The sequence below is a fragment of the Aulonocara stuartgranti genome, assembly GCF_965226115.1.
Source record: "Aulonocara stuartgranti genome assembly, chromosome: 4".
NCBI lineage: Eukaryota > Metazoa > Chordata > Actinopteri > Cichliformes > Cichlidae > Aulonocara > Aulonocara stuartgranti.
Window position 1 is genome coordinate 23,373,700 of NC_138942.1, and position 20,660 is coordinate 23,394,359.

At 40.2% G+C, this 20,660-nt stretch overlaps 1 protein-coding gene across 5 annotated transcripts in view; it reads left to right on the forward strand.

Moving 5' to 3' along the window:
• The first annotated feature begins 290 nt into the window (after nucleotides 1-290).
• Nucleotides 291-20,660, forward strand: part of LOC309705518 (trinucleotide repeat-containing gene 6A protein-like) — a 40,058-nt gene continuing 19,688 nt past the window's right edge. For 2 of the 5 annotated variants that reach the window (XM_082531410.1, XM_082531412.1), the window contains exons 1-5: nucleotides 291-640; nucleotides 2,031-2,080; nucleotides 10,447-10,542; nucleotides 19,511-19,814; nucleotides 20,492-20,539. In XM_082531410.1, coding sequence (XP_082387536.1) covers nucleotides 20,494-20,539 — 46 coding nt within the window. In that variant the 5' untranslated portion in view covers nucleotides 291-640; nucleotides 2,031-2,080; nucleotides 10,447-10,542; nucleotides 19,511-19,814; nucleotides 20,492-20,493. The remainder of the gene's footprint in view (nucleotides 641-2,030; nucleotides 2,081-10,446; nucleotides 10,543-19,510; nucleotides 19,815-20,491; nucleotides 20,540-20,660) is intronic. The other 3 variants (XM_082531413.1, XM_082531414.1, XM_082531411.1) reach the window with 2 other exon arrangements.

Genomic DNA, 20,660 nt, shown 5'->3' on the forward strand with positions numbered 1-20,660 from the left:
TCACGAAATGCAAGCAAGTAGTAGCCAGGAATCTGCTGTGCCTTCCGTATAGTTTCAAAATTTTACTGCTAGACTTTGATTTTTTTCTTCTTTTTTTTGTTCCCTGTCTGGATAATAGTTGGTGTCTTTATAATCACATGTATATCTCCATGAATCCTAAATTTAGAATAAATTAATCAGTCAAGCAAAATAAATCCTACACTTTACACTTTGCATCTGTGGTGCGTGTGCCTAGATTTCTCGCTGGATAATTTATTTGCGGGGAATTCATCGCTTATCGTGGCCTGGTTACCATTTGCATACTTTTTACACCGGAGTTTCTTTTTGTATCAGCTCAATCTGACTGTGTTTTGGCTTCTCAGTCAGAGGAAGTGGTGAATGGGTTTCCTGCCCCTCCTCCAGAAACACACACACACACGGTGAGATGTGTGTGTGCGCAGAGAGAGAGAGAGCGAGTGAGAGAGCGACGGGGAAACCAGAGAGCCGAGCGAAAGAAGGTTAGCCAGCCAGCGGCGAGTGAAGAAAATGGCGATCACGCAGGATGAATGCCTCCCCTCGTAGATGCTGCAAACGCGTTGAATTTCTTTAGCCTTACAGTCGGCTTTCCTTTCCACTCTGTTGCACTTTATACTTCAATGAGGTATGGATATTTTTGTGCTGTTTTCGTGCTCAGACGACCGTTTGTTTGTGTCGAGCTAGCGTAGGTAGTGAGGAGAGCGACGGCGGCTGGTGGAGATAAGTTGAGCAAACGCTGTTGTTTAGTTAGCAATGATTAAGCTGGGGTAGCTTTTCTAACTCCTGGCGTTTGGGACTCGATTTTGCTGAATTTGTAAAAACGTCGACGGAAAAAAATAAATGCTGATGTTTGCCTGTAGATGGCTAAAACATTTCGTAGAGTCTTTCAGGAAAAAAATTGCCTTTGTAGGCGGCTTAACCTTGTGCTAACGCTAACTACTAGTAGCACTTATTAACCCTAGTTTGCCAGCTGTGCGTAAGCATTTGGTTCTGTGGTATTGCTTCTGAACTATTTCTGTTTGTTACAAAAGCTTTTCCATAATTGCTGCATGTGAAATACGACCGTGTAAGTTAACTAGCCGCTTCGTAGCGTTAGCTTTAGCACCTGAGCTAATCTGACGACGCAGGTTACTCGTCGGTAACCGGGACGGGTTGTTTTACATTTTAGGAACTTGCATATTCTGTACAGGTTTCTCCGTGACCTAAATTAACCGAAACGGGATGGTTAGAAATAATTTTGATTTGACATTGTGGGGGGGAATGGTAAACCTGCAAAGTTGTGCTACAATCGGAACCTTTAACCCCCTCTGTCGGTGGACAGACAAAAGCAGCTGGTTAGCTAATCCAGTGTAGACCTGAGCTCTGCTGGTTTTGCAGTCGTATTCCCCTTGCTTTACAACTGCGACGACGAGACTGCAAACAGCACAGTAGCATTTCATGATTTAACTGAATCGACTGTGATCTGATGCCCTGCCGGGGATGTTGTTTTGAGTTGCACTGGAAAAATACCAGGCTCGAGAGAAGCCATGTTGGTTAAGCTGCAAGTCGGGCAACAGCTGAGATAATGGCCGATCAGGACCCGAGGTGCAACTTTGACCTACAGGCGCGCGCACACCCACACACAATTTGTGTGTTTGTCTTTTTTCACACGTTCTCCAGTGGGGCCACAGCTTCGCGGAGGGAGGGGGGCTGGCCATGCATCGCCTTGTTATGCAGCTCGACCTGCATTTCCACATCAGCTAGTTGAAATGCTTTTCATATGATTAGTGCCAAATAGTCGTTTGAAGTTTGTGGCTTTAATTGAATAATGCTTGCATTTTCAGGGATGACGCAGACCTGTTGTGGTAGCGTCCTAATGTTGTCTTTACAAGCTGTTGCTTTACTGATAATAAACAAATTGTAACACACACAGCACACAAATCCAGGTTAGATTTTATCAGTCGCTGGGGGTTTTATTTTATGGCTATGGCGTGCAAGTGATTAGGCTTTTCTTATCTCTCCTCTCTCTTTCATAGATTCGGAATTGGAAGCTGTTGCCACCAAAGAAACTGAAGCATCTTAACAGGTCAGTGTGGCACCTTTAGACACACATTTCATATTCAATTGCAGTAAAGTATATTATAATAGCCCTGCAATAAATACTACATCAGCAAGATCTTTGGATTTTGAAAGCATGGAAAATAAACGGGTGTTCTTTGAATGTGTTTTCTCAGTTTATGGTGCTGTTGAATGGTTTTATGTTGTGTGTAATACCGTTTATACCCTATATAAACACATTAATGGGTGTCTCGAAACAGGGCCTGAAAATGAGGACAGTTCAAAAGCTTAACAGGAGAATTTTTGATCCTGTTCAGGTCTGCCATTTATTTGCCCATTAAACATGTGGAGTGCTCAAGGTTAACTCATGAAAGAAGCTGAAGTAGAAATGCCCATTTATGGTTGTTGTGTTGGTCGCATTTGCACACAAACTGCGACATTGGTGTAAAAGGTACGAAGCTGTGGCAATGTAGATGGGGTGACTACCTGCAGCAGTATTTTGCTGAACTGTAGGTGTCACCACTCAGGCGAAATCTTCACACCAGCACTGGTATAGCAGGCGAAGTGGTGAAATTTGAAAGCAAGAAATTCTTATTTATTTATTTTCCCCCTGAAAACCTCATCTTACCAAAATCTGTAAATCAGCAGTAAAATAACTGTGAAAACAGACACAGTGTAAACTTATGCCGTCTCCCCGACAACAATGAGAGACAACATTTGAGTGGTCTTCTCTGTTATGTTAGTTAAAGTCCACTGTCTGGGTGCATGTGCAGTTGCTGTATTGTCATGTATACTTCAAGAACAACTCTATGTGGTCTGTTTAAAAATAAAATAAATAAATAATAGTAATAAAAATCTTCAGGCATACTCACAGACCCTCATAGTTGCCGTCTGATGACAAAATTGACATCAGTCAGTGTGAACTTGCAAATGGGAACCATAATCAGTGCCTTACTATCCAAAACCTCTTTTTAGGGAACATGAGACATGACATGTTCCCTAAAGGTCGAATGTAGTTTTATAGCCAACTCATCAATATACAGTGGGACGAAATATCGTCCTCCTGGATCAAAGGTGCAAAACTGAAGCAGTTGTGCTAGGCCCAAGCACCAGATTACAAATGCTACAGCCATAGCTAATGTATCCTATTAGTCTACCTTTACCATTAGATGTACACACAAAATGCCAAAAAAATCCCTCAAAAACATAATCTCAAACTAGATTTGGTGGCAGCTTTAAATGCTACTTTCATGAAGGTTGTACCCTGTATAACGATATATATCGGATGACGATATAAAAACGTCTATCGTTTCATTTTACGCTATCGTTTGTTTCGTGGTGTCGCAAAATAAACTGTTTACGGCAATATTTTTTTTCATGGTTTTGATGGTCGCTGTAGTGACTATATTCATTTCTTAAAGTTCTCTCTTTCTCTTATATTTAATATAACCACACTACGGACGGACAAGCGCCTGTTTTTATGGGTTGTCGTTAGCAACAACAACGGTAAAACCATCGCATGTCCGCTTGTTTATTTTCCACATAAACCTTTCACAATAAAGCTCAAGATCCTGTTGAGACTTTTCAAAATAAACTGAATCGCATGGAAAAAGTATTATTGACGAATGAGAAGCAAAAAAAAAGAGCCGTCAGGTGCTTAAAAATAAACCTTAGACTCAAACGTTAGAACAGGCTTTTCCCCGCAGCACGCTGTGTAATAAATACTCACAAAGAAAATGGCGATCGTTACAACTTATGTCTAAAAATGCGTAGTGTCATGCATCTGTTAAAACACTCGACTCCAGGTACACGGCGCCCAGCTGGAAACACTTCACCTACCTGAGATTCACAGAATTTACAGAAAATATAAAATTACTTGTGATTTATATCGTTATCGGACGATAGATGTTTTTTATCGGGAAATGAGATTTTGGTCATATCGCACAGCCCTAGCTAGGTGCGTGATTTTTATGTGCCTGTTGAAATGAGACTGAAACATCTGGATTCCAAGATTTATTTATTTATTTATTTATTTATTTATTTAGGACAGTGCATGTTAATGAACATAAATGTAAAAAAAAATAAATTACATGAATGTAAACATGCCAGATTATAGCCAAAGGCTAATTTCCATCTGTTGTCCTTAAACATAAAAAAATAGACATAATTCATAAAAATTCATCATTCATTCATAATAAAAACTCCATCACCAAACTTACACATACACACCATTCTGTTCCCAAATAAAACATTAAAACTATACAACTCATACATGATCACACACTTGATTTGTCCATAACCAGTTTTTAACCTTTGCCTTAAACAAATTGAATGTCGAGCATTCTCTAATGGGTTGAGGAAGACTACTCCACAGATGGCCTCCCTTAACAGAGAGGACGTTCTGCCCAAATGCTGTCCGTCTGTGGGGTATAAACAAGTCTCCTCGGATTGTAGCTCGACTGGTCCTGCCTGAGCTTTCTTTATGCCTAATGAACTGCTTTAGTGGTGGTGGAGCAAGGGAGTGTAAGACTTTATATATTAAACTCACTCTTTTAAGTTTCACTAAGTTATTGAAGTTCAGTAATTTATAATTTTTTAACACATGACAGTGGTGGTGGGAAGTCGGTTTTTTGTCAAGTAGTTTTAAACTTCTTTTATAAATGTTTTCAATAGTTTTAAGTGTTGTTGGATAAGCAAGTGACCAGGACGTCAAACAATAGTCCATATGAGAGATGATCATTGAGTAAAAATAAGTTTTTGCAACATTCATATTAAAATTATTACGTATATGATTAAAATTTCGATTATTAAATTTAAGTACCTGGGACACTTTATTCTTCAAGAGTCACATAAATAATGTTGGGTCTAGAATGACCCCAAGATATTTAAGTTCTGGAGCTAATTCAAGCTCTACTCCATCCAGGAATATGTTTGACTGCTTCAAGTTTAAGGGGCGTTTTGGAAAAATACATACAGTTTTTGAGGTGTTCAACATTAGGCATGAGTCCTCCAGCCAGCTATGCATTAATGCTAAAGCAGCTGTAAGATCTTTTGCCACCTGCTGGACACTAGATTAGGAGGTGTGGCCTCTTAAGTGTACTTATTGCGGGAATTGGGCTGTTTTCACGGTTGCAGTGCATCCGTGCATCCCTGCATGTTTCTTGACACTAAATAAAGGACCTGTATATCTAAACAGACATTGTCTGTTCAGACTGCTGGCCCGAAGTCTTGTATAATGTCAACAGAATCACAGCAAGTGAGTGTAAATGCCTCTCTGTTCACTGACCATCACACAAGTGCTTTTAGCTTTTTCATTATTTTTTTTCCTTTTTAGAAAGCAGCGTTTCAGTGTACAAATGCAAGAGTGACGGTTAGTCGGCTTTCTAGGCACTTCTCTTTGGATGACACAGGTCCTACCTCTGTGTGGTGGGATATTAGCGGGTTGTGCATGGGTGGGTGGGTCAGGGGGACACTGGATTGGCAGCTCCTGCTTATGCAAGCACATGCAGTTCCGTTTGAATTGAATTGGTGGGTCTGGGTTGGTCTAGGCCACATTGTGCTGAGTAAGCTTTGCTGTTTTAAAATCACTAAACGAGAAGCCAGAGTCCCGATGTTTTGTGTGTGGAGAGGTGTTTGTGCAGCTCATTGTGCTGGTCTACATGCAGACACACAATAGAGCTGTGGACCACAACTGGTTTATCAATGCGTCCCAGTGGCCGTGCTTCATGTTTTCTGTTTTTTTTAGGTTGAAGTCTTGATTGGGTGCATCTTGTTTTACATTTACACTGTAAATTCTCCACCCTCCACAATGGTCTCATAGCTTTGTTAGGTGGATTGTTTGGAGATGGTTGCTAAAGCTCGTTGATGATGTTTCACATTTTCCCAGCAGTGAAGCATATTTTCCAGCTGTGTATGTGGGAGTGACTCCTACTGAAGGCATGGAAGTGGAAATAATTCATCCACTTAAATATAAACTCATTTGAATGAATCTACATGGACCGAAGATCCTGTTAAGCGTCTTTAAAATGGTGTCAACTTTTAACTTGACAACTGAGGTTTGTCAAGGCAGTTTTGCTTCGATGTCCTGAACGATAGCATCAAGTTTACAGCTGGTGTTGGATTTTTCTTTCTAGAAAGGAAAGGAGGAGTATGAACAGTTGATAGTTTTGAGGCTCCGGTGGGGATTACATCCCTCAAGGAAGGACTGAATAAAGACTGTGAAGCACTTTCACTTTAGAGCCCCTTAGTTATGTATGAGCATAACTTGACTGAGAGAGTTTGTATACATGGACATCCCATACAAGTCTGGGATATTTATAAGTCCACCTCACTGCATTTATCCTTTTTTGTATTTGTAATCTTAACACAATGTGTAATTGGTTGTGAGCAGTGTTATTTCCTTTGGATCTGCTGTCTCGCTTCTCTTTATTTTTGACTGTCTGGGTCCCTTATCCAAATTATTCTATAAATATGTTTCACTGTTGTCTAAAAGAGTTTCACAAGCGGTTTAAGAAGTGTTAAAGCGGGAGCGCTCAAAATGAGTCACTGCTGAAATGGCCAAGTTTAGACTGTCATGTTTGGAATTTAATATGGCAGAGCTATGAAGTCCCATGAGGTTGTGACATTGCTACATTGTTGCTGTAGTGGTGGAAGCTCAGGTAGTTGACCATTGGACCTCTGAGCAATAAAGCCACACCTGTAAATGGTCATGAGCGAAAGGACCGAAACAGAGCATTTCATGAATTTGACGCGTGCAGGCTCAGACAGGGTGGCAAAGCCAGTTTTACATAAACAAGCTGTTGAGCTGCATCAGTGAAGTTTGAGTCACACTAGTATAACTTGCATTGTAGGTTATTAGAAACGAGACAGTGTTTTTATAAAACCGCAGGTCTCGTTTTATTTTTAGACTCACTTTGAGCTTTTAAAACTTCCTAACCAAATTCCTTAACTTAATATGTTAGTTAGGTGAAATCAGTAAAACTGATCATTTCTATTTCCAAAAAAGGCAATAATTCAGTTTTTCTCATTTTAAACTTAAATATTTGCCTGATTACAATGAAAAACAACCCTTAAATTGAAACTCGCCCTCCCGTTACCAGCAGCTTGATTTAATATCATATTCCTCTCAAGTTACCGTGACCTGAAATGAACCCGGCCTCATTTTGACTGCATGAAACTACAGATTTAAATCAGCTCGGCTGGAAGTGCCACACCGTCCCCCCTCACAAAGCCTCTGCAGTTGGTCTGTTTGTGATGGAGACTTGCTCATTTTCATTCCCTAATTGAGTGATGGTTTTCCTGCAGGGAGCCTCCAGTGTCGAGCCTCTGTGAGAACATACTAATGCAAATTGATGCAAATGATGTCCATGTAAATTAGCCACGCGACCACCTTCTGGCTTTTGTTCTTAAGGGACAGAGAAGTGGGTGTGGGTGTGTGCTCGTATTCATCTCTGTTGTTTTAAGGCTACACATGCACTCAATACTGTCTACTCCAGCTTCACTGCATGACGACTACCATATATTAGGATGCAGTAGTCTAAAGCTAAAATCCAATTTTTGATCTCTTCCTCCTCAAAAACCCAGATATAGTTTGATTATTTTTAGTGTTACAGCTTTATTTGATAGCAGGCGTGAAGGAGTTCACTGTGAGGGCAAGTGGGTGGCAGCAAAATTTGTGCTTTACTGTGAAGCTCACAGGAGTAAAAGTGGCTTTCATCCTTTGAAAACAACTCAATGTAGCACTTCCTCTTATGGTTAACAGAGAAATTCATGAAATGGAGGTTGAATAAGGACATGTAGTAAAAAAAACAAAAAAAACAAAACACTTCCACTGTCTTGTTTACATTTCCGTAGTTAAATAAAACGTGTATCTGTTTTAGTTACTAAATTACAGCTATTGCACTTTGGTACATCTTTTCATCTGACTGCTACTTTTTAATCTCTTGGCTTCCTCCCTTTGTTTTTCTCAATATGGAAAAAATGAAGTGTGTGCTTATTAATGGAATGAGCTCTCCAGCTTATCTTATCCACTTGAAGGGAAAAAAACCAAAAAAAGACCATATTTAGAGGTCAGATATTTTGGGAGAGCAGTCCTGCTTCAGCAGTCGGCTGACGTGTACGTTACAGTAAAAATTACAGCTTTTTCTGTCTGAAATTGTTTGTGGCACAGAATGAAAATAGCTCTAAAGTGTATCTTGTGGACAAAACAAAGTAAATGTTGATCTTTTCAGACTCAAAAGAATCCTGACATTGTGGTTTTATTATAGCGTATGAAGTCCTTCAAGTCAGAACGAGTCGGACTGGCTTATTCACAGCCTTCCAGTAATTTCTTTATTAAACAAAGTTTAATAAATTCTTCAAACACCTAAAATCATTCCAGTTGTAGTTTGCATATGCTTAACTTTATAAAGATGGAGCAATGACAAAAACAACACGTGACTTTCTGACTAACACGGGAGGATGGTTCTCCTGTAACTGTCCTGATTTATTACAGTTTTACATTAACAGACTCATTAAAGGAAACTGAAAGCACGTGGTCAGTGTGCTGAAGTAAGGAAGAGGTGCAATTTATGACACATTAGGGTATTTTCTCAGCAGTTGTTGTGGAAGACTGATCTAACTGAAGAATGCTGCAGTTTTGTTAAAGTCAGAAATAAGATGTTTGTTTTTCTTTTTTTGTTAAATCCTCACTTGGCTCGTGTGTTTCTAGACTATTGGTCAAATAAAATGAACAACATTTAGGAAATGTTTCTGTGGTAATGTGTCAGTCTTTGAATGCAGTCTGTGTTGTCTTTGCTATGTTAATAAAACATCTTGTTCAAACTTTTTGCCTTTTTCTTTCCCTCTTCTTCTGACTGCCTGTTCTTCTTTATCTCCTTCTGATTCGGTGACTTGTCGCGCCTCCTCCCTCTGTCAGCTGTAGCCGTCGGGGGGGATGGGCAATTGTTGGCCCATTCATAAACAGATGCTGTCTGTAGGGTCTATGTGTGCTCTCCAGGAGGGCCCACCAGCCGCTGCTGCTGTTGTTATTGAACCTAGAGCCATCTGCTGAAGCACTTGATGGTTAGAAATAAGTGAAGGAAGGAGGGGGGGGGGAAGTGTGGGAGCAGAGAGGAAGGGGTTGTGGGTGAAGATGGGAGCAAACACAAAACCCCCCTCAAAATCCATAAGTCAGTTAACTTGATTAGAAAAGGTTAGAGTAGACAATTGATTTCATTTAAATGTGCTGAAAAGAAAAGTTCAGGAGAAGTCTCACATTTAGGATTTGAAGTTGTCATGTACAAGAGCAATACATGCCGTTCAGACTAGTGTAATTCCACACCAGCCTCTAAAACACTCAACACTGTGTGCATGTCATGAAGATGTTATACAGATCAGATTCTGCTCCCAGCAGTAGCAGTGTTTGCCACAGAATCGGTCTCAGTAGTAGCGCGGCTGGGTGCATGTGCGCCCACACTTTCATACATTAAATAACACCATATAGCCTATACGTGGCAAGAGTAAATAAAGGAGAAGGAACCAGTCACATCTCCAATGAGTGTGTCGTCGTATGGAAAAGCTCCAGCGCCAACGTGTTGGACCGCATCTGGGGAAGGTAGACAGTTTGGTTTGCAGTCTCAGAAAGCTACAGCAGAGCAGTACCAGTTTCTGCTGCAGCTTCTGGTTAGAGCGGCCCAGGCTCCCAGTAGGACGCTACAGTCAGCAACTGCAGTGTAAGACCATGGCATTGGAATACGTCCAACCATGGGACACAAGACTGGAAGGTGGTGGTGGCTGGTTAGCAGTCACTGAACTATCATATCTATCGATCGATCTATCTATCGGCTTGGCTTCACTGTAAATGTGACATACTTTAACTGAAAATCTACCATTTTAAATGTTTGTTTTTTAGTAAACCTGGTGATTTAATGCTTTTTAAATTATTTTACAGATTTCACTTTTTTTTTTTTTTTAAATTTGCGATTAAATCGGAAACGAGGTGCCAAACTATATTGTATATCAATGCATCTGTCTTGTTTGTGTGTGCCCGTCTGTGTAAAGCGGAGGTAAGTGCTGTGCGCTAATCTCATTATTGGATTAGACTGAAGCCTGTAGCTTTCTCCTGCGGCCTAAATGGCACACCCACCAGGGCCAGTGCTGCTTAACTTAACACTCTCTGAGCAGGAAACCAGGATGACTACAAAACTACAACACAAACTATACTAATTAAAAGATGTCCCAACATCAGGGTTTCTATTTTTGATGATTCTTTTGAAGTGATATAAAACTAAGGATGACAGTTTTGTTATTTGTACATTTGGGAACCCGGGATTATAGGTTTTTGTGTAATAAAATAACCCTTTTTTGTGTTAAATAAATCATTGACAGAGAAACAATGTCTTTTGTTGTCCACAGGGAACACACCCACAGAGGGAAGAACAGTGGATGGAAGAGAGAGAGAGACGGAGAGTGTGAAAAGGAAGGAGGATAAGGTACAGGACTGGACAAAAGGTGAGGCGTGGTGTCAGGAATTCTTTCCTTTTTAAAAAAAATTGATTTCAAAATAAAAATAACCAAAACCAGCTTATAATTTATTTACATTCATTTGTATAAAGGATATCTGTAAAATTACGAGACACTTCCACTGAAAGTATTGCAGTTTCCCACTGCCGGGCCAATTTGTGTTGATTTGATATTGCAGAAGTACGTTCTCTGTTAGGAGCCCATGTGTGATTTATCAGTGCCTGCTTCTTCTGAAAGCTCGCATAGAGCCATTTCTCTGTATTGAGCAATGTGCCATTAAAAAGAAGCAAGCTCTCTGTGCTCAATAGGCAAATTTTTCCTAAGCACCCAATGCAATTATGCGTAGTATGATTGATATTGCATATCAACAGAATTCTACTTCAGGTAGTAGAAAAGGTTCACCATAAACTTAATAGTTTCACAACCCCGAGTGCTGCAGTTCTGTGTGGTTGTGGTTGTCTCCTGTCAGGAGATAATAGAAATAAGCAAATATCAGCTTAGACAAGATCTAACCCACTTGTTGTTCATTTCTAAAATTGTTTCAAAGTTAATAATTAAATTTCAGCCTTATTTCCCCTACATTTCCCTGCCTGCTTTGGGTTCTAAAGGTTTTTCTGTCCTTGCTGTGTAGTGCTTTACTCCAGTGACAGTGCTGGTGTACTTTGACTTGTGACGTCGGTGTGTTTTCCATTTGAATTGCTTTTAGTTTCCACTGACTCCTGTTAGCACGGTTCTACTACTGTTACAAGTAAAACTACTGTCATGGCTACTGTAGGCAGGAAGTTTGATAGTGTCAGTCTCTGACCTTGACTATGTCTTTCAGTGCGTCTCTCTCTATTAGTTTTCACTCCCCTCTGCCATCCTGGATATGTAGTTCCCTCTGTTTCTTGGTATAGTAGATGCAGTACTAAATAATCTAGTTCAGAATTTAAGCTCTGTAATGACATGCTCTGTAAAAGTGCCGCCACTTGTTGTTCCTAAATAAAGGCCATGCGTTGATGACACAGAGAGGGGGGACATTGCCTTGCTGTAACTGGAGTCTGTAGGAGGACTGGCCCTGACTCGCCAGGTTAATCACCAAATATCAGGGGTGTAACTTCGCTGAAATGACAATATAAATGACAAGGTCTTGTGTTATAGTTCTGTGTATGTGTGTTGTGAAGCTAAATATAGATTGTACTATTTTGTAATGGTTAGGGGAAAATAGCTTGGGTAGTGCCTTTATGTAATGTTATGCTAATTAGCCATGTGCTCATGTTGCTTGGGCTAATTGTGTGTAACCCTGTGTTTAGTGGTTTGACTGCGTACCTTAAGCACTTTCCAGTTCTCATGGCAGGCTTTTTACTGCATATATAGATTTTTTTTTTTTTTTTTTTAAGTATGCCACCCACAACAGTGGTTTTTGGTTCCCCCCCCCCCAAAAAAAAAATCACCAGTACTGTAACTAAATGTTTTTAACCAGATTTACTGAGGCTTAAATACATTTTGGTTTATAATGCAGCCAAAAATATATAGGCTAACAGTTTTTTTTTGTTTTTTTTTTAAATTAACTAAATATGAACTAGTCGTGTTTGCATGTCTGGTGGCTCCCAAAGGCCCGTTTTAACTCTGGAAAAACCCTGTGTAATAATCGACATGAAAATGTAACCAGATGCTAGTGCAGTATTGTAATTGGTATGATTAAGCCCATGATTGCTCTTTGGTATATCACAATGGCTGCTGTTGCACCAGATGGACAAAGATCCTACAGTTTCAGAACACTGCAGGAGTTTAGTTTTGAGACACAACTTGGCACAAGATGACAAAGCAAATCATGCCGAGCTTCCAGAAGACTGAAGAAAGTCTCCTCGCTGCCGAGGTTCAAACACAAGCTTGAAAGGGAAAATCAAACACTGTTGACTAATTTTATGCTGTTTGTAGTGTAGATAAAACCTGGGTGTGGGTGGATATGTTAGAGTAAAATCAATTGGATGACTAAATTATGGACAAAATGACTGAGTCATATGCAAAACCTGAAGCTGTTGCTTTTAGTTGGCTGTTGGTCTGACCTTGATGAGAGTGGGTGCCCCTCCAAACTCCTCCCAAAGTTGAAGTACTAGTGGTGGATTGTGACGACTGTCCTTATCTGCTTCTGCACACACTCCTGCTGCACATGGCAATCTCACACACATGTTGTTTTGAAAAAGAGATGGACGAACACGACTCAGTCACATCTGCACTTATTTGCTCAGTCCTTCTCATGCTCACCTCACGTCTGTCATGCTTACCTTACGCCAAATGGGAGAATTGAAGCAGGAAAGATGCAGATCGCTCGCTTGCATTCGCTGGGTCTCTAGGCTATTTATTAACAAAGGGCTGTTGGGAGTTGAGAGACAAGGGCATGTGCTCCCAGCACTGGCGTCATCTTGCTTGGACAAGCCCAGAGGAATTGGGAGTGTTTTGAAGAATGTTGCCACGACAACAGGGTCTTCCCTAACAGAAGAGTTTTGAGCTCCAGGAAATTTGGGAGGATTTCACCTGAAAATAATCCTTGAACACAGATTTCAAATGGAAAATAATTTTCCAGGCTGTAATAATGCACTTTGTAGTGTTTATGTTACATCTGCTGTTAAACAAGAAGATGAATGAAATTATCGTTCTTTAATCAAATCTCAGCTCGTTGTATCTGATAATGCAGAGCATGCCTGGGACACTGAACACCACTCAAAGCTCAGGAGTAATGATCTCTATCGACCCTTTTCAGCCATACTAATTCTAAAGAGTGAAAGAGACTTGTGCTCATATCTTAACCTCTCGTGACCCGAGCACTTGTTTGGTTTGCATTTTCATCTCTATTGCATATTTGTGATTGGTTGGACTGCAAATATATAAACTACTATATCTTTAAGTAGGTAGTCTTTGTTTTGGTATGTAGTTGTTGGACACTTAAAAGTATGTCCTCGTATGGGGGGACAATTGCTTTATTTTAGAAGAAAACAATAAGGTCAGCATTGCTTAATAATGTATAAGATGCAGAAAATCCAGAATGTCATGTCCCCACATGAGGATGCACGGTCTCAAGGGGTTGTTGCTTCCAAAGAAAAATATCTGCTGGAGAGATGCATGCCCATCAGCGAGGTCACAGATGATGTCACAGCTCAGATAGCTGCTAGTCTGTCATGTTTGATAAAAGCAAATATCAAATGAGCTATAGGGCTGCCACAAACGATTATTTTGATAGTAGACTAGTCACCGATTATTTTTGCGATTAGTCGACTAATCAGATCATCATCCATTGGACGTACAGCGTACAGCTTATTGCACCAGCAGCATCTGGTCTTATATAACTATCATTAGCTTACAGCTTGAAGTGTTTGTGCTAACTAAAAATAAAGACAAGATGGTAGTTTATTAATTTTTAATGAAATTTGCAGATTGTTTCGGTGAAGTTTAATAAACTCCTTGCGTTCTAAAATATAACAGGACACCGGAGTATATTCTCCAGCGTCTCACACTTCTGATAATCAGCTGTCTGCTTGACAGTTTTAGCTGTGCAAAAACTATAACTTTAATCTCAGCCAAACCGATTTACTCAGGAACAAATAAAATACTAAAGAAAGCCAAACAATAACATTTTTAAGTTATCTAAGTGACTTATATATATGTTTAACCTGACTAGCGAAAGACGGCGGTGGGTTTGAAAACGATTTGCCGGGAGTCCGGTGTTCTCACGGCTCTAGTTAGCCTTGCCCCCGCCTAGCTAACGAGCTAGTGGGTAACAGACGTCTCCGAAAACGTCGGAGCACTTTTGAAAATATGCGGTGTCTTGATAAACTGAGCAGATATTTGAGGTTTACACAGCTACATTCTCGCCTGAAAATATGTTAAACGTTTATTTTGTGACCCAGAAAGAAAAATAAGAGTAAAGTTAAAACTACTAGCTGCCGCCATTGTTGACAACTGCGCTGGGCTGCGCTATGAATTCTGGGACACAGCTTCTTCTTCTTCGGGGTTTAACGGCAGCTGGCATCCTTGTACATGCAGTGCTGCCATCTTCTGTTTCAGTCCGTTATTACACTCTTAAATCCTACTACTCATTCCTGCGTCCTTTGTGATCTTACAAAGCTTCAAACGATGCGTCGACTATTAAATTAGTCGTCGATTTTAATAGTCGACATAATCGTGACTAGTCGACTAATCGTGGCAGCCCTAATGAGCTAATGATATACACTGGCAGAATTGCTTAAGTAAAGCCTTTAGTGCATCTCAAGTTATTAACACTAGACAAAGCTATATAGTTGAATCCATCCTGCAATGTATATCTACCTGTGTGTATCTCTCCCGCCACCCTCTTAGTGCAACTATTAATATCTTTTATTTCTGAGGGCCTGTTGTGCTTTACTGGGATACAGATGATGTTTAAAAAAATGTGTCCGCTTTTGGCAGCAAAGCACCATGCTTCAAATAGATTTGCAGTTGCATAGCAACAGCAGGACACATGAAGAGGGCCTTTAGTTAAAAGAAATGTTGAGCTGACAGTCGCTCAAGAGTCAAATTAAACGCAGAGCAGTCATCTAAAAAAAACTATGCGTTCAGGCTAATAAACGTCTCTAACATGTCAGAAAATGCAGAACTTTGGCGGGTACTTAACGTTTAGGTCTTCCAGAATTTCACAACCAGTTAAACGTTTTACATGTTACAGGAAAACTTTTTTTTTATTAGTTTTAGATTTATACTATCCCATCTGCAGTTTAACAATTTGGGATTAAACAGAAGACTTTCGAATAGCATCAGATTCATTACCATGTGTTGCTTTATTTTTTTATTTTTTTTATTTTTTTAAAGGGAAAAAAAAGAACAAAAGCAGGCTTTTAAATATTCAGATGTCCCTTGGCTTTAATCCCCTTCTCCTTCATGTTTTAAATGTATTTGCATTAATTGGTAAATTTTGCTGATCTTCTCCATTCAAGGCCTCATTGTCTCTTTCACATTGTTTAATTTGACTCTGTCTGTGAAGCAGCAAATGTGTTCACTGTGCTCGATTCATGTGCCGCTGAATTGAGGAAGTTACTTATACATGTTAGAAGCTGCAGCTGCATTCCTGGCCCATCAGCCTCAGTGACAGGTCTCTGCCTCTCAAATTTCACTTCTCTTATCTTTTGTTTTCTCCTCCTTACCGTTGAGGGGAAAAAAAGGTTTTCATTGTATTATTCAGTTCCTTCTAATCCTGTATCTTGTCCCTAAACTCTCCTCCCCTCTTAACTTTCTGTCTGTAAGGTGATAGCAGCACTTAAGTTGATGCCAACTCCAGGGGCCCCTACAAAAGCCTTACTCAAATGGAAGCAAATAGGAACAAACTGTACTTGATGTTCTGAGCAGCAGCAGTAACAAAGCTTATACACCTTGGTGATGCTGACGTTTTGTTTTTTCCAGTAAAAATAAAACTGGGTACATTGGGAAAAGGCCATTTTAATAAGTGAAAACTGCAAGTTTAGAAAATTACTTGGCATTAAAGGGTTTGGATTTAGAGGCATGCATATATTCATCTACAGATCTTTTAGATGTAAAGTCAGAAAGTATTACACAATAGTAAAGGCGCCTCACCAGTTTCTCCCAGTAATTATTTGTAACTGGAACCAACTAAGTTTAAACCCAGTCATGATGGTGGTTTTTTATTTTTATTAACATAACACAGACTCAAATGTTGGAATGGTACCAAGATGCCTACTAATGTTACATCTGTTAAATTTGACAGTATAAACATCGGCTGTAGCCACCATGACCTCACCCATTATCTTATAAAGTTGTGTTTTGAAGACTGGAGATAAGTTTCTACTGTTACTATCCTTGTCTTTTGAAAATGGATATGACGAAGAGGAGGGAGGGGTGTGTGTGTGTGGGGGGGGGGGGGGGTTCTGACTGCTAAATTAGCAGGTCAGTGTGAGGATTCACAAACATACACCAGGTAATCCTCCTTCCTGTAAAAATACTATAGAACAGTTTTTATATAGGTAGAGTTATGCCTGAATTATGCTTTAGTAGGAAATCGACGCCGTGATATATGATGTATCTGGACACCCCTCTCAATCTTAAGCTGTAAATTTCCACACCAATCGGTCGTTGCGAACTGCGCTGACCTGAAGTACAGTTGCATTTCTCGGGAAGTCCTTATGATTTTATGTGGAGGGTTAAGATGGGCTTCCGGTTAAATTCCGGATTATGAAGTAGATTTTCCGCTGAAGGATAATTCAGGCATTAGAAACCTTGTTTCTTCTATAAACTTCTATAGCGCTGGGAGTTATTTTGCAATCTCTGGCATCGCCCCCTGGTGACCTTAAAAAAGAATGAAAGGTTGAGCCGCTTTTCACATGTGGAAGCTTCGGGCGTCTTTTATACATTCATCTGGTTACATTATGTTATCTTGAGAATTTATACAACATTAGTCATTGCAGCTATTCGCCTCAACAATGTAGCTGATTTCAAAACTGTGTGAGCTGTCTCAAAGAAAATGGCGAGGTGCATTTCAGAAAAACACAAAGTGCTTTCATACCTTACACAGATAAGTAGGTAGGCTTTGTCAGAGTATATCTAAGCGTGTGTGGACACCAAAAGCTGGGCACATGTTGGCACACATGAACAACACTGTGGATAATCTGATGAAAAGTTGAGTAATTTATATATAAATATATTTATAAATGGATATATAGATAAAATATTGTTCTAGTAGCTCAGTTAGTGATGTTCAATGTCATTAATTTGGATTTCACTGCCTTATAAGGATATAAGCGGTTTTCCCTGCATACCTGCTTTGAAGCAGATGCTTCGGAGTTGACAGAGGTCTTTCCATGTAGGAAGGTTGAGCCAAGACTCTGGGAAGTAAACAGCTCAGTTTGCTGGAAGGATCTTGCACTTTGAGTGCCGTGGCTGCCGGAGGGAGCAGGTCTATTCCACAGTAAAGGCTCTGTATTTCTGCTCTGTCTTGTTTTGTTTAACTTTGTTCTCTCTTTTGGATAGCGCTCTCTCTTTAAAATATTTTTGTGTCACTTTCCTGGGAAAGGAGAAGGGAAAGAGTTTTAGTAATCATGATATCATTGTTGTATGTGTTTTTGATTGGTTCCAGAGGGTGCTTAAGCAGCTTCTGGCAGGGTGTATGTCTAGATGCTGGCTGTGTGCCCAGTTTAAACTAGTGAGCTGAGAGTTAATAAAGGTGGGATTAAGCCTCTAAGTGTTTCTGGTCAGCGTGTTGTCTCAGAACACTGGTTGCTGGTCTGGTTGAATCTTTTTCCTGGTGTGAATTGCTGTAGGATGCATCTTATTTGAAGTTATTCTCGCCACAAAAAGCACCCCAGCTGCCAGTGAATACTTAAATTGTAAAAACGTATTTCCATTGCTTCAATTTTGCCAGCGCATTTGCTCGTGTGCACACATGGGTTTGTTTGTTCTTTTATCATGTTGGCTTGTGAACAGACTGGTTGCTATTTGAACTGGAGATTTATAAATAGACCTGTATACTGCTTGCAGCAGGCAGAAAGCTGACGCACTCTATCCTGCACCAAGAAAAAGGTCAGGAGACTCGCACAAACACTTTACTTATTCCTGTCAAATGCACTGGGCCTTTTTCAATGAAGGTTGCCTATGTCACTCTCCCCTTTGTTGATTTGTGGCTTTATTTGTATCCCCATATCTCAATGTATAGTGTTGCATTTGTCCCTTTACTCGTCCTTTTGCTTTGCTCGAGGTAAGAGGTTTTCCTTGCCTTGGTGTCCTAGTGCAGAGCTGCTTTAAGCTTGTTGTATAACCCTAATCTAGTCTTCCCTGTAGATGTTCACCCTACCCCGCCCTTCACCAAGAGAAGGTGTGTGTGTGTGTGTGTGTGTGTCTGTGTCTGCTTATTGCTAGTGGATTTCTGACTAACCTGGCTGACTCCACCTGCTCCATAGTCTCTCGACAGGAGAAAGGATAATGCCATCTTCATATGTTAGTGACACAGAATCCAAACAAAGTAGTCTTCATTCAATCCCTTAAGTAAATACAGTGGCTCAGGGAAAGTGGTAGCCACCATGTTTCCTTTACAGCTGTGCTTGACCAAAACGATACCTCTTGAGGCTTTGACTGTAGGAGCAGTGGATTTCTGGTAGTTATCATGTGCCTTAAGCATGTTGTGGTTTAGTGGTTGGTAGGCATGGGAATCGAGAACAGGTTCTTGTAGAAAACCGGTTCCCAGAAAATAGCGATGCAGTCTAGAGATACGGACACTTATTTTTATTGCACAACAGGACAAGATAAATGATGGAGTGGAAAACTGCATCCCGGACAGAAACGACCGCATTATGCTGCTAACACAAGTTTAGTTCTTTGTAAGCATCTGCCAAGCATGCTAACACTAAGCTAGCCAAAAACCCAGAGAAAGGTCTTAGAGATGTGTCTTCAAGGATTTTTGTTGGTGTATGTGGGGGGTTGGAGCCTCAGGTTTATATTGTTAAATGGTGAATATGAGATGATGTGTTTCAGTAATTTTACAGAGTAACGTGAAAGTAATGTAACGAGTAGTGTAACTAATTGCTTTTGTCTGGGAGTAAATAAATAAAAAAAACTTTTTACTTTCAAGAAAAGTGTTCTGTGTAATATGTGTAAAAATTACTTTTGAGTAATGACTCCATCACTGATCACAAAAAGAAGTAGCTCAACAAACATGCACAAACATTTGACCCACAACATGCAAATAACGTGCATGAATTTCTTTATTGCTGCTTTGCAATGGTGGTTACTCTCAAAAAAGAGCCAATGAGAATCCAATGGCAATCAAAAATAGATATCGATATAAAATCTGAATGACTAATTTATCATATCAATATATTGATAATCGGTTCCCATCCCTACCAGTTGCTGACAGTCTTTTTGAAATGATTTAAAATGGATATATCCTGTAGCATTCACACATTTTTCTCTCTCCTCTTCTCTCTTTCTGTTCCTGCAGTGCCAGAGCATACCAAGTCAAGACAGAGTCCTTATTCTACTCAACCTCCCCCCTTTTCCCCTCCCCACACATAGCATACACGCACACGTACAGTCCTCAGCGATGCCAAGGGGGGCTGATCAGCCTGCTGCCCGCTCTGACAAGCCCTGCCTCTTCACCTCAGACCCTTGAGGCTGTGCTCTCTGAGCTCTGACGTTTGACCTCCCCTGTTTCGACCTGGGATCCAGAGGTCACCTGTTCTCCAGTCAGCCCGGGGACGCCCTCCTGCCCAGCCAGGTGTCACAGCCACCAGCGGCACTTATAGGTAACCTGTGAAGAGAAGGAAAAGGGAACAGATGTCACTTGCTTAACACACAAGAACATTGTCTTTTAAATAAAGCAAGAAAACGATTATGCTGTTATATTTAAATGGCACTGAACATTAACATGTAGGTATGTTCTCGCTCATAGCTCCTGATGTCTTAGCTCTTGTTCTGCCAAAGTGAGGATTTGTGAAATTTGTATGAGGCTATACTTGATTCACAGTGGCAGCTGTCCTCATCTGCATCCAAAATGATGGTTCATTTCTAAAAATTGGTTATAATCCAACAAAAATGTATGTTATAAGATTATTTGTTGCTACTTAGAGGTCGGCAGTCATTCTGTTACCAGCGCTAAAAGGAAAAGATCCTGAGTATTATTTTATAAAAAAAAATTGCTTATCTTTGTTAAGATGCCGAATGGGGAGTTTTAATTGGGTTTTTAATTCCTTTGAGCTGGATAACCACCTTTACCTGCTAACTTAGATTCAGAAAACAGCATCTCACCACTAAACCCTCTGCACTTGTCTTACTTTAAGCTCTTACTTTCACGCTCTCGTTTTCTTTTGTCTTTGCTTGTCTCTTTTCTTTTTTTCCTTTTTTTGCCATGACTGTTTCTAACATTTTCTCTGCTCTGTTTTCTGCCCCTCAGCCTTTTTGACAGTCTTTCCTCTGTTTCCAGGCATGGCTCCCATTCGGGATTCCGTCAGCCACTCCCCTAATCAAACAGGTGACTACACATGGTCTTCTTTGATACTCTGTCTTCTGCAATTCAGTCCTCCTTCAAGTACCTTCTTTAGTCTCTGAGCAGTCATCAGATGAGTTAGACTCAGTCTGACTTGACCTTGGCT